General features: G+C 35.4%; 1 protein-coding gene across 1 annotated transcript; it reads right to left on the reverse strand.

Moving 5' to 3' along the window:
* Positions 1-1590: 1590 nt before the first annotated feature.
* Positions 1591-14912, reverse strand: LOC129886620 (lysophospholipid acyltransferase LPEAT2). Its single transcript, XM_055961384.1, has 14 exons — positions 14304-14912; positions 11757-11937; positions 11481-11540; positions 10414-10577; positions 10272-10335; positions 9093-9161; positions 7996-8091; positions 7223-7267; positions 6158-6228; positions 4192-4258; positions 2790-2840; positions 2431-2541; positions 2295-2342; positions 1591-1933 (listed from the first exon to the last, which is right to left on the reverse strand). The coding sequence occupies exons 1-14, from the start codon at positions 14780-14782 to the stop codon at positions 1796-1798; spliced, it is 1644 nt and encodes a 547-aa protein (XP_055817359.1). The 5' UTR covers positions 14783-14912; the 3' UTR covers positions 1591-1795.
* Between the last annotated feature and the right edge of the window lie 339 nt (positions 14913-15251).

Raw genomic sequence — 15251 nt, forward strand, 5'->3', positions numbered from 1 at the left:
ATAGTTGTCAGCTGAAGCCAAGTTAAGAATCATATTTATGTATTATGCCTAAGAAAATATGACAGATTCAAAACACTTTCAATGAAGAGATAAAGAATTTTGTTAATAATATTCAAAATTCATATATAAATTATATAATTTTTCAGTAAATTAATTACTTACTTTTGTCAAGGAATAGAATAATGCAAGGTGTGTTTGTGTTATATGTGGTAAGCAACTAAAACTTAAAGAGTGGTCCCAAAATCACACATCAATATAACTCTTGTACCAATTTCTGGAGAAAAAAAAAACCCATAAATGGGCTCCCAAACAGGCCCTAATCATCATGGTGGGTGCCTTGTGGTGACAGATGTCGGTACTATAACTTTAATTATTTTTTTAAAAAACCCCATGTAATGTAAAATAATTATGTGATTAGTACTTTTAATTTCTTAATCCTTTATCATGCAACAACAACATACCTAGTGAAATTTCACAAGCGGGTTTGAGGAGGGTAGGATGTACGTATACCTTACCACTACCTCATGGAGATAAAGAGGTTGTTTCGGAAAAATTCTCGGCTCAAAAGTCACAGTCCCAAATAACAGAGAAAAAAAATAATATGTATAGCATAAATGCACAAAAAATGAATAATAAAAATAATAACGATAGCAAAGTAATGTGATAATCAAAGACAATAACTCCTTTATCATACACTAATCCTAAATTATATAATTTCTCGATAGGTGCATTCATCTGCCCAATTGCTTCATGATTCCAAATACCTACTAGCCAGTGCTTTTATTAAGTATCATTCTCTCTCCGGGACCAATTAATCACTTAATTAACAAAAATTAGTTGAGTGTTTAGATAATATAATTGCTTTTAGAGTGGATATGAAAATATTCGTTCATTCGTACCCTTTTTGGAAACTAATCGTGCTCAACAGTTTTGGATTGCACAAATTGACCCCTACATTATTCTCTATTCACTTTGGACCATCAGCAAAAAAAATTGAGTGAGTTAAAAGCTTGAAGATGCTTGTCAGATATGTGTCAAATTTAGGAAAATCGCATAGTATGAAAAGTCATGAATGTTATATTTTCATAAAAAAATTAATTTATATTTTATTTATTGATTTGTCCAAAAGAATCAATCTGAAAGTCATGAATTGTGTTATCCTACCCCATTATATATATATATAGTTGCTCCATATTTGATATTCCTATTACATAAAAAAAAAATGGAATATATAGATAGAGTACGTTTTTGCACTGACTATACTTACTACCTAGCAATCATCTCTCTCGAATGTATGCCCGGTTTTCGTCGAATCTTTTTGATCAATCATCACCTATTATTTATTATTTATTTTTACTTGAAGTTTATCAAGAAAATTTCAAATTCGGATTACAAGTAATTACCTAATATGTTGCTATGAAACAACCGCTTACTTTCAAAAGAGGAATTCGAGGTAAGAAGGAAAAGAGAGTTAAGTGAAAAATCAAACTTTACATGTAAACAATGCTTCTATGATGTATATATATCACTTGGTTTGGAGAAAAAAATATTATTTGACTAGTAAGAACTTGATAAATCATGTGAAGACAGATTTAATAAAAATAGTATCTATTGGCCAAATAACTTTACTATTCAAATGGGACTTTAATAACACCCAAGTCATATTTGCAAGGATAAAACACACTATGTAATAAACAAAATTTCTTACATATATCTGTGTGGTAGAAGGCCTAAACCAACAATTGACGGTGCCTATGCCCATCAATCTAGTTCACTTCTCCATACAAGTGACCAGCTATGGACAAATTTGTTGCAATACACATGGTGAGAAAAGGGCTATCAACAATGGATATCTTCTTAAACAGCCGATGAAATCGTCCTTGCTGATCTTCCCATCGCCATCTCCATCAAATAAGGTGAAGAGTCCATGGAACTACAATGGGATCGAGGTAATGAAGCTTAAATAAGATGTATTGCAATAAGAAAGCCCATAGATTTTTTTACTATCTAAGCACCTAATTTCTAGAGAAGTTAGCTATAGCATTTAAGCAGAGAGTAATCCACTCAGTCATTTGCCTGTCTGACCAATTGAAACTCCACTTCAGTTCATTCACTAAACATTTCTCACAGGTTAAACAAACCTGTCGATTTTACAAAACAATAACACCGATTGGAGTTGTAAAACTTGAATTGACCTAGTTTACATGCAAAAATAGTACAGATATGTATCCAGTCCAAACAACAATATTTGTGTGGATTTATAGTTTTCCAAGACTAACCAAAAAACAACTCACCTCATTGTTACTCAAGCCAGGAATCGATATCATAAGAGAATCCCCAAACTGAAAAACATATGGAAATTTATAGGGACAAGTCATACAGAAGCTGATAACAAGAGCTATCAAACAAAACGAATGCAAGTGATAGTACCTCTTGCTCCAGAATGTAGTTCTTCCCATCACCATCACATGCAGTAAAGGCTGATTCACAGGCGTGATGAAATAACGGCTGCTTCAAGATATGGGCTGACCCAACCAAAAACTGAAAGCAGTAGACAGATCAATCATGAATTCTATGTCTAGAGCTCCATTCATGACACAAAATCAGCACCCCGACCCCCATCCAACCCCCATTTTGTACATTTTATCAGAAAATGAATAGCTTAATTTCCCTCAATATACAATTGGAGCCGAAGCAATAATAGCACCTACTTGAATCTAGTTCCTAAAGCTATAACTAGTACGCAGATAACAGCTAGATTTCAGAAGTAATTTGTGGAAGAAGAGCACCTGCTTGAATGTTATTTTACCACTTTTCTGCATGTCAATGAAGTCGAATATCTACAATACAAGAAGAATAGCTCAGAGACATGAAGCAAGTTATTATACTTTCTTATCAGCAATCTCTTTCAACAAAATAGACTTCTTTTAAAGAAAATTATTGTACTTCACCAATAAAATTGACCTCATTGACATATCTTAAGCTTCCTATTATTTGACAGTAACTGATATGAATTTCAAAAACAACAATCTTCACTCTTATGTGGCATTTAGTTGAAAGCTGGATAATCCTGAAAATATTAGTATATTTTGTAGAATTGCAATGTTTGATATGTCAAGTTGATCATGATTGTTGAAGTACTTATGTGAGCCTTATGATCTAAAAGTTAAAGCTACTAGTGAGGCAACACTTTCATTTACTTAATTATGTCATCACAATGGCCCCTCACATGCTTGGCCTAATTCTTTTATGTGGACCAAGCATGTGGACATTAATCTAATGAAGGGTGGCTTTCAAACTTGACCCAAGACTACTCTACTTGGTATCCTTATTTGCTTTCAATGTCTTCCAATCTAATGTGGCTCCTCTCTAGCCACTCAATATCAGCTTAATATTTTAAAGGGGCAGTTCACACAATTCAACATGGTATTCAAGTAAGCAAAGATTCTTCTCCTTGGGCTTGAGTCTCACGCCACCCATTAGCTGTCCTCATTCTTCGGAGAAAAAAGAATTAAACCTGCACATGAAAAGGCATGCTGCGTACCTAAGATTAAAAAAGAGTGATCCTCAGTGAGGAGGTGCGAGAGGTTGGATTTAGTCGTGTCACTATAGTTGTGTTATTATTGTTTTTGATTACCACATTATTTTGTTGTTATTGTTTTTTTCTTGTAGACTTTACATTGCCTTTCTTTTAGCCGCTATGCTTTCTCTATTATTTTCTTCTTCTTTTACTTGAGTTTGATACACTTGAGTCAAGGATCTTTCGGAAATACCCTCTCTACCTCCACGAGGTAGTGGCAAGGTCTGCGTACACTCTACCCTTCCCAGATCCCACTTGGTGGGATTCCTCTGGGTATGTTGTTGATGAGGCGGTTCACATAATTTAACAGTGGTGAAAATTGACCCTTCTCATCTCATCAACAAAGGCACTGAACCGGAAAAAAGGACGCTAAGTAGAATAGTCTTCTCAAAAGCTGATAAGCAATGACAGCAAACACAAAGATGAAGACAGAACAGACATTTACAAGCCCAAGAAAGCAACTCCTAAAACGTATAGACCGACGTAAACAGTGAAAAACAAAACCATAATGTCCAGGGAAACAGCTGCAATAGAATGAATGATGAAAGCAGCAATAAGAGGACAAATGCTCAAAGTCCCAAACTATGACAATCAGAACCAATGTTTGTTACCTTTTCAGAAAGAGTACAGGGTTTCAGTCTTAAGACCTTGAGGAAGTGATGAATCTCGACCTGTCCCCTGCAGACACAATGGAAATTACTGCAAGTACAATTTACAATTACAAAAATTGCATCAAAGCAGAACTACAAATCCCAAAAACCTAATCAGACGAGGAAAAAAAATAGTGATACTATTGGAAACCACAAATTTTATATTTTCTTGAGACAAGTTAAACTTGGAAGGGGTAAGGAAGATCCCATGAAACAGTGGTACACCATAAGAATAGGAGGAACTCACAATGAAAAGAGATTCTGAGTGAGAGAATAGGTTTAAGCATAGACCTTTAACAGGAGAAAACCAATGAAATTGAGCAAAGAGATGCAGACTTAATCTGATTCAAATCAGTTCACGAACAAACAAAACATGGAATCACACAAAGACCATGAGGAGCACAAATAAATCCAGACGTGTTTCTTTTTTTTTTGATAAAGAAATAAATCAGGACATGTTATACCTTTTCTTTTAAAGGGTCTTATTCTGTTGTAGCTACTATTCCTTTTTAAAATGTTTAGTCATACTTTCTTTAGTATTGTCATGACTTCATGAATTCCGTTATTTTCCTTTTTCAAAAGGCTTTTTTTTTTAAAATTAAGTAAAAGATTTCATTAAAGAGCATCAGTGTGATGCTCAAGGCAAATGTGTACAAAGACAGTTAGTTTCCTTACATGAGTACTAAGCTAGGATCAAAGAGCTAACAAAATCAGAAAAATTGTCAACACTATTAACATGAGACAAAAAGTTCCAACTAAACAGATTGACTAAGCCTCTAGCTTTTAGGGGTCGTTCGGTCGGGAACATGTTATCCAAAGATTAATTATCATGGGATTAGCTATCCTGGGATAAGTTATCCCACCATGTATATAGGATAACTTATCCCATCACTATGGTATAAATGGTGGGATAAGTTATCCCAAACTTGGCAACCAAACAAGATAACAAAATTTTATCCCATGACTATTTATTCTTATCCCTCACACCAAACGACCCCTTAGAGTATTATCATGAAACAGCCTCTCAACCTTACAAGCTAGGGGTAAAGTCTGCGTACACACTTTCATCCCCAGACCTCACTTGTGGGATTACACTTGAGTGTTGTTGATGTTTTAAAGGGTCAGGAAAAGTATAGCAAAACTGATGGTATTTTTCTTTCCAGTAATAATTATACATTACATAGACATCCAAATTTTACCAAGTTTGTAACAGGGAACACCTAAAGTCATAAGTCAACAACATACAAGCATCATACATACAATCAGGCCCTTGCCACAAGGCCCAGTACCCAGAAATTTGTCCAGCTCGCAATCCCTTGTGGATATGAAGGCATGTATGTTGTTCATAGCCAGCTAATAAGAGCTTTGCGATCCCGTCAAATGAAATCAAACATTTCCAAATAACTTTAATTTTACCAGAGCCATCAGCACCCGACAATCTTTACATTTGAATATTGTTGGATATTCCACGTAGTAATGTATTAAAGAGTAATAATGTCAGAAATTGGAGAAAAAGTTGAACAAGTTGTGTTGTTTAGCATCATCAGTTCAAGAGCACCCATGAAAAAATGCCTATATAGTCTTGTGAGGAATGAAGCCGCCCACCAATAGCACTCTTGATCGAAAGCCACAATGCTTAAGGACAAGTTTTATCCTTCATTTTAACTTTTATTATTATTGTTTTGCTTAAAATTAATTTCCGAAAGTCCACAACCACAATTGGTGTTAAATTCGTTGACAAATAATTCACAATAACCAGATCAGTAACATACAGAAAGGGGCCCTGTTTAAGATGGAAATTCCATGCCCAACCCAAAAACCAAAACTGCAAACCTGGAATCTGGGTTCATTGAAAAGAAAACCTCCAGAAAATCTACAGCCTTCAAAGAGCTCAAACGAAATGCTTAAAACAAGAAAAATGACCTACCTGGAGTCTGGGCTCATTGAAAGGAAAACATCCAGAAAATCTACAGCCTCCAAAGAGCTCAAATGAAATTCCTAAAAAAAAAAAAAAAGAAATGAAAAGGATCATATATCCTTCATCATGATCAGTCCACATTTTTTAAAAAATAACTTCGCCACAAGGGCACAAAAATCTGCATAAAATTAGGTTGTAATACTGCTTCAAATATCTTAATAAGCCACTAAATAATTTTGTTACTCAATGCAAGTTTTGGACTGCTTATTCAGAAAAATGGTATTTCATTCACGGGAATAATACCTTCTTTTTTCTTTGTGATAATTCAATGATAGAGTACCTATAATTACACAATTTTATTGTTTTGTAGTTATGGGTGTACGGAATTGAGAAAGGATAACCAATTATTTCTTGAACCAAATCTTTTTATCATCACTTACAACAGGTGAGATTAACTTGACAACAACAAATGTCTGGGATACTACGACTCTGTTTTGTAACTCTGTTCACACAAAAGTCAAAACTCCTTTTTCGAGGTTCTTTCTACATCACTTGCATTCCTTGTTCTACCCTTTCCCAACATCAACCTATATCAACATTATATCGCACCACAATGAAAATGTAATCATCCTCAAGAAATAAAGAATATATCAATACAAATATATCTCCTAGGTAAAATAACCAAAGAACTTCTAACAGGCAAATGCTAAAATAACAGGGTCTAAATGTGCTAAAACTAAACACGGAAACTAGATCCACATCAGACCCAATGCACTAATATTATGGTAAGTACGTGTTCCTATTGGTAGCAAATAGGGGGAAAGGCCAGTATACATAACATGCACAACAACGTGGAGCTATACTCAGGGGCGGATTTAAGAGGCAATGAGGCTAAACATTTTGCATTTTGAGAAATGTCAATGTACTAATCCATGGCATGGACTTCATGCCCAGTTTTGCCTCACAATTAACTTACAAACACACCATATCGCAAAATAAGCATACTCTAAGAAAATAGCTAAACAAAAGTAAACTTGCTTTTCTCAGGAGATGAAGTAATTAAAGTAAACTCACCGCTTCAACCCGTGCCATCTCAACCAAATAGAGCGAGGGATTTTCCTGGAAACGGATAAAAAGACATTACTCCAGAGTGATACATTCAACTGAAATACCATGTACAAACAAGCAAACTACAAATTAGATTTGATTAACAAGTGGAAAGAATTCAACATTTCCTAAGCAAGCGATTCACTGACTAAAACATAGAAAAAACTCTAAAGGGTTGCACCTGCGCTGATTCAACATTGAACATCACCAATAGAAAGAAGAACCTTTATCATGAGACGGAACCTAAAACTCTTTCTCTGCCGTCAAATATGCACATTCCATGTTAAAATGGCATTAAAACAAAGGCAGACAACAAGAATTTCCGAATGCAGGGAAAATTGGCATGCTTCTGGGCCAGAAATCCCATAGTGCTGTCAGCAACCCAGATATTAAAAAAGATATTACAGTATCAACTATCAAGAGGGCATTCTTGGAGGTAACCATACTGCTCTTGGGACTAGACATGTAGCGATTGGCAATAGGTGGGAGTACTATAGCAGCGCTGCATGCATCAACATCTATTTGCTGACAGTCGAACAGCATATGAGGTTTTATATTAGTCTCAAATAAGCTACATGAGCTCCTTATGAAGAAAGATTCCCAGAAATATTGCCAAGAAGTCAGATTCCAACATTAGTTTCTCTAAGATAACCCCCCAGAGGAAGAAAAGAAAATCATTACATCAACATAAATAATATGAATATGATTTAGTTAGAAGGCTCTTGTAAAGAACCATATACCTGATTGGCCTCCAATGCTTTAGAAAGAAGCAGTACATCACCATAAGAATGAGATGTTTGTACCACATTAAGGGCACTTGCAACAGCATGTCCAGTCTGTATTGTTCATACGTTTTAATTTAAGGATCAAGCTTTCGTAAACAGGACGTATAAAAGATGATAACTGACAAGACAAGCTCACACATTTAGATACATTTAACCACATCCATTATCAACCAACATGACATTTAACTGCATAACATAAAATCTGTTCTTTTATTGTGTGTGTCAAGTCAATATAAGAGTCTTTCAGGTACAACAAACATAACTTATTCATCAATCAAATGTGAACCATAGTAAACCTATAAAAAATGCGAACCACACTACATAAACTACAAGGAGAAAATTTAGATAAATCAGGCCTTAAAACTGTAAAAGAAGTCCCCAGCTTCAACAATTATTAACTCTGCCCTCTTGTCCGTTTACAGTGACCTCATCTGCAGCTATACCAACTAAAAAGAAACCATCCAAAGAGTACTCTAAAGGAGAGGTGATAAATGAGACAACAAACGGATTTCAACCTTGTCTTTTGGATAATTATAAATGGGCATCACTTTTATGGACAGACAAGTTTAATCGGGTGAAAGGCTGAAAAAAAGATTCTAAAAATGTCACATCAATGAATAACCACTGACCTCACTCATCCTAAATGGATTTGTTTACAAGTATGTAATATCTGATGCGGGTATATGCAGTTGCTAACTAGTGTATTTGAAGAATATGAAATGAAATACTCATACAAAATCCACACCCAACTCCGCAAGAACAATGCCACTGCATTTTTTGTTCCGACAGTGTAAAAGGAAAGAAACAGAAGACTACTCCAGACTAGAGAGAGAGACATGAACAGCTTGTATAGAAATATGCAGCAATTTACCGGGTAGGATTTCTATAATGGAAAACACAGGCACATTAATTAAAAGAAGCTGGAAACAAACATGAATTCTGCATATATTTTCATCCAAGAAGTTTTGATACGCAAAAACACACATGACACATGAAAAATAAAATCTTGTCCAGATAGCAGAAGAATAAATTCTGCTACAGACTAGACTCACCCTTTGAGCGAGACGTACAGCACTTTCTTTCCGATTTTCATGAGGTGTAATAACAGGAAGGTACTCAACCTGCACATTACTAAACAAAGTGAGACAATTGTTCAACAGTAATATCCTTACCAGTAAAAGAAAATGTTAAGTAAATCCAAGGACAATAAACCACGTGTCACTAAATCCATTCCCCAGCCCAATATTGATCATTACACAGGGAAGCAGAGAAGATGGAGAGGGAAATTGAAAGGTGAAAGAGAAACGACATGGTCAACTTTTGGGTGCAAATGAATTTTATTTCTAGATTACGTAATCATGCTTTAGAGAAAGGAGGAAAAAAAAATTAATTTAGCCATTGGTTTCCAAAATAAACTGAGCATATGAAGCCAGAAAAGTAACTAAAGCAGAACTCAAAAAGGTTTTAGGGGAGCAGAAAGTTTAATTGAATCCCAAAGATGTAAAAGTTAAAGACTTCCAGAGTTCCAAAAGTAGGTCTAGGTCATAATTAAAAATATATTTGTCATTTTAAAGAATATATTTAGCAAAGTAAAAAAGGCAAAGTATGAAACAAGCACACTGAAAGCACATAATAACGTGTTCCCAGTTAAATCTTTACAACTAATGAATCAGTGCAAATTGGTCTACAACTTCTAAAACTATCAAGAACATGTTGTAAAATACTTAAAGCTAATGAACCAGAGCACATAGGCCTACAAGACAACTGGAAAAGACCGGCAGGTCTCGTGATTAACCATAATGAAGATAAGTTTGTCTAGACTATACCAGACATAGATTAATATAAAGATAAACACACATTTAAAAGTGCCAGTGTACCAAATTAAAGCAACAATCAGCAGATTAATCCCCAAATTTCACTGGAACTGAAGAATATTCATGGTTTCCATTAACCAAAAAAAATTATAAGGTCATGAACAGGTAAATATTGGCAGTCATATACCATCACATTGATAAGTCATTCTGCCTAATAACCGAGCCCTAATAGATGCATATACATGTAATAAAGCAGACTTTCATATGGGAAAGGAGCAGAGATCAGAATATATGACTCGTTGCAGAAAAGCGTAACAGATTTGAAACTTGACACCGGAGGAAGTCACCACATTGAGCAGTGCATACATGCCCATGAACAGTTAAGTCATATCTTTTCTTACTGCGAGTCATACATACCTCCATGAAATTGTGGAACTGTGTGAACATTCTAAACATCAGCATTGCTAGGGAAACATTCCCCCTGCACGACAGTGAAAACCCACATGAGGGCGATATAAATAATCAGCAGCAAAGTACTTGATGAGAAGGAAGAGTATACCATGATTGATCAAAATGTACGTGGGGATACCGCACAATAACAGGCTGGATAGGATATCCTGGGATAAATGCACCAAGTTGAAAGGAAATAATAGATCTTCCATTGGTTGTAGTCCCTTCAGGAAATAAAAGCACTCGGGGAAATTGATCGCAAGAAGCCTTTCTCTGTTTTCAGATCCTTGAAAGCATAATTCTGTATCAAATAGCTATATATTGCTAGAACACTTTATCTTCATATTTATACATTCAGGAAAGATTATTTAATTACAAATTATGGATGGAGCTGTTCACTAATTCTATTTCTTAGACAAGTACAAAGTGAAACTTTTGTAGTTATGCATATACATATGTGCCAAGTACTTCTCATGAAGGTAGCTAAATAGATGGTTGCTAAAGGGAAAATTCTTTCTTCAGACCTTTTTATTGAACTGAATAAGAGAGTACTACATGGACTTCATAAAATTTCTGCATTATAAATTTTGCTGACATTTCTTCTCTTAGTGGCAACTTCTCATGTGTCAGTTTAATTCTAAATAAAGGTTTACCTCAATATCAATTGAATAATTGTAAAATAAGTCATCACCATGACGGCTGTCAGATACACCAATTGGAAGTTTAAGGATTTAAAAATGGAAAATACTTGTTGATGAAAAGGATCAAGAGTTGTTTATGGATCAGACATTTTAATTTGCCGATCTTCTACAATGGCAAGTGGTTGAACAAGAAAAGTTTGCTCAAAAACTACCTCCAGACTTCAACAGATCTGCATCGATATGTAGTATAAAGCTCAACCTAAGATCCCGAGACATGGAATTAAAGTAGCAGGCTTTACCTGGGATGGAACATAACATTTCATATGTCCAAGTTAACCTCAATAACACATTCTGAAAACATCTCTCATACAGCTACAACAAGTGATCATGGGACTACTACGTGTAAGAAGTATATTTAACTAAATGCTCTACCATAATAACCAAAAAGAAGTCTTATCATCCGATAGATAGAAAAAACAAGAGACCAACTTGTAAACAAAGAAAAGGCAAGAGACCAAAGACAGATACTATTTACCTTTATTTCATTTATAGCGTGCTTCCTTGAAGTGGGAGAGAATCTATTAACATATATCACCTGCAAAAATGGGAAAGGGGATAAACAAGTTCAGTATCCTAATTACAGAAATATATACCAAGCAAGCTGAGGAAGAATAAACTGGATACAGAATTGGAAGCTAGAATCAAATGAAGAAAGTCTGCCTACAAAGGACAAAACATAAACTATATGTAATAGCACCAATAGGCTAACAAGTGGAAAGAAAATTTGAGATAGTGTTGTTGTGCCCATTACCTGCATAGCTCTGATAATGGTTCCGACGAAAGGCATGGAATCATGGGACTCAGAGGCAACAATTGTAGGAAATAATTCATAGAAAAAGAAGATAGGGTCTATGTACGATACATGATTAGATACAACAACGGGAGCTATCTCCCTTGGTGCGGGTTTTCCTTTTCGCCTTATCCATTGGTACCTGGAACAGTAAATAGGAAGGGGAAAAAGAACCAAAAAAACAATTATTGTAAGACACAATGCATGGAGATAAATCTACTAAAACAAATTCCTTTTAACTTTGACAAAAGCTAACATGACCTCTTTTAACATGCAACCACCTGTTCAACTTGGACAGCACAAAATGCCTGACTTATCAATTAACAAGCTACTATCACATTGAATACCACAATGGGGTTCTACCCCTCTTACATAAAAGATGAAACCACTAATCTTATAAATCCATGTTACACTAGATATTGCTACAAGAAACAAAGGAAAAAAGACTAATTGAAGAAGAACTTCAATACATGGGAAAGGAATACTAAAAAAGTTACTTGATCTTTAAAAAAAAAAGAATACTAATAAGTTTTGTAAGGGTATATTTAATGATCAAAAAATGTCTTGTAAGGAAAAAACTCAATTAATTGAGTGAACTAGGCCAGTAGTTTCCCTTAATAACATAAATCTGCCACTAAATTTCACAAGAGTACCAACACCTGCAAGCGACATAAGTACATAACACCCACAGGTTTCCCCAGAGCTCCAACAACTGCAAGCTAAATAATATCCCAGGTTTCTCATCCCCTCCGTTGCCCCATCCACCTCTTCAATAGAGAAAAGAACAAAAATCTCAAGCTTACTGTGACTGATGCTTTATTTAATCACTTAGTTTCCACTTGACCTCAGAAAAGCAGCCATCTTGAGAAAAGTCACTTGAAATGGGGTTGATGAAAATAGTAAACAAGAAACCAAAAAGCACTTTGCAAAAGGAGACAACTCAATACTTTTAATGAACAACGAACTTTTCATTTCAAAAAATACTTTTAACAGTCATAGGTCATCTGAAACTTCAGGTTTGAGTGTTAGATGCACGAAGAATTTATGGCAATAAAGAAATGAAAGTTCAGATAAATGACTGGCATGACGAGCCCAATCCAAACAAGAAGTAATCTTGTTCGATTAAAAGAAGGTAACAAAGGGATTTCGTCAAAACACCAAGAGCAGGAGAAGGAAAGACATATCTTCACCAAGTAAAGACAGAATAGATATTAACATATCCAATAAAGAAATGGGAAAACTAGTGGGAAAAGCAAGTCTTTTCAGATCACAAAGTTATTCCAAGCATCATATTCTCTTAATGAGATATAAAGGATTAATTTTCATCTAATACTAACAAAAGGCTGATGTAGGAACAAAGACAGAGAGAAGCCTAGACTGTGTGACCAAAAGGAATTACGAAAATCCATCTAGCAATATGGGAAAGGCGGATTAACAGAAGGATGACAATGACCCACACCAAGAAAGACATAAAAGGAGTAGCTGGAAGAGCTGTATAAGATGAGGTAGGCGCACAAAAGTGGGCCAGAAAAACAGGTTTACTCTGCAAGTCGAAAAAGAGGTGAAATACGCCTATGTTTTCCATGATAGCAACTGTTTGGGAGTAAGAGAAGAGACTAACTCAACTTCAGGATAAAGCTCTATGGGCTAATTGCCAAAAATCGATGTTACCACTTATAACTGAAGACAAGAAAGATAAAAACTATACATCAGTAAGAAGTTAAAAGATTTAAGAAAAGGAAAAAAAACTCCACGACTGAAATCAGATGGATGACGTTTAGTGTGGTCTTAGTATTCTTCCATGCATACAGTTGCATCACCCTGATGTAATTAGCAGAAATGTCTTTTGCGAAACTTCCCCAGTCTCTAAAAATAGAATAGCGTAGATTGTAGGTTTATACTTACTGCAAGTTAAAATTCTATCCTGTTGACTCAAAAGTAGGAGAAAATTTTGGTCTTGCCACAATCATTGCACTGATCCATTTTATTGGACTTGTCTCAGCAACGAATACAATAGGGGTGTCAGGTGTGTGTAAGTATCCAATACAAGTAAATCTAGCTCTTTTGTTTAGTGTATTTTGATGATCCACAGGAAATATTCAAAAACCATATCACACCCATCCCCAACCGTGTGTGTCGAGGACTCGATGCATGTCAAGGATCGATGTAATAAATGAAGGTTCAATGTTATGCAGGTGCTATCACAATGACACAGAAAGAGACATGAAGTTAACTTAGCAGCTCAATTTGAGAAAAAAGTGGATAAATTATTCTTTCGCCTTTTCACAAGTAACCAAAAAATAGATAAATAATTGTTTCACCCTTTTCACAAGAAAACCACGTCTTGTCTTGCTGAAGAAAGGGAATTTTATCAACACAAATCAAGAAATCCTACTCCTCTACGTGGGGATTAACGGAAATCTTATTTTATCAAGCAAATTAAACAAAGCGGCATTCTTTGACTGACCAAATTTACAAGTAAATGATTGAAAGCTATTGGATAAATACCCGAAAGAGAAGAGGATAGTTCGCGCGCTCAACCGGGTAACACACATCAATCTAGACCTCCATTTGGGCATAGGATTGCTTCTATCTTTCCATCCTAGCAAAGCAATCCGGGTAGCCACATAACCAACCATCAAAGACAACCCAAAAAGCACCAACCTCACCAAGGTAATCGGCAAACACACGACAATCTTTAACCATTCATAGACCCCTTCAACTCTAGGTGTGTTGTTCCTAAACGGGTCAACTGTGGTGGATCCGAGCATGTCGAACCTATTCGCTCCAAGAAACGCATATGGGTTATCATCTACCTCCGAAATATGGGTACCCAGATGATCGCCGTTTGATAATTGATGCACCCCATCGTCTTCGACGGTGAGAATCACGTGCGGCTCAGGCGCGTGTTCTTGATCGTCTCCTTCAGATGAGTGCGGGAGGTGGTCGGAAGGTAAAAGAGGAGCGAATACAGTGTGGTCCGACATTGCCGGAAAAAGATTGCCGGTGACCTGAAGCGGGGGGAGTAGTAAGTAGAGAGAGAGATAAAAAAAAAAAAAAAAAAAGAGGAAGAATGGGAGGGAAAAGGGACGGTGGAAAAGGTGAGGGAGAAGGGGAAAAGAGTGACAAATTAACGATTTATGTGGCTATTAATGCTTTTTTATTGGAAAAAGCGACAAAAATTTCGGACAAATGGGTAATTTCACTTGTTTTGGGTGGATTGCTCACATTGGTGGGCCGTGAATAATGAGAGACAAGGGTAATATTTATCGAGTATTTATATTAAGGGAAACTTACATAAATATATAATATCAAGAAAATATTTACCATCAATAGCAATAAAAAAAAATTCACTGAATATTTATAATACAGTTTTAATACATATTGCAGAGAATTATTTATAAAACATATATAATACAAGTTTTATAAATGAATAATACATTTATCTCATACTTT

This window comes from Solanum dulcamara, chromosome 4 (genome assembly GCF_947179165.1).
Source record: "Solanum dulcamara chromosome 4, daSolDulc1.2, whole genome shotgun sequence".
Taxonomy (NCBI): Eukaryota; Viridiplantae; Streptophyta; class Magnoliopsida; order Solanales; family Solanaceae; genus Solanum; species Solanum dulcamara.

Bases quoted from the DNA above. Each gene is read 5' to 3' on its own strand.
- LOC129886620 (XM_055961384.1), bottom strand. From the start codon at position 14,782: ATGTCGGACCACACTGTATTCGCTCCTCTTTTACCTTCCGACCACCTC. The intron at 11,938-14,303 runs GTATTTATCCAA...TTACTGTTCCAG, and splicing joins ACTATCCTCTTCTCTTTCGG to GTACCAATGGATAAGGCGAA. The intron at 10,336-10,413 runs GTATACTCTTCC...ACTGTCGTGCAG, and splicing joins GTACATTTTGATCAATCATG to GGGGAATGTTTCCCTAGCAA.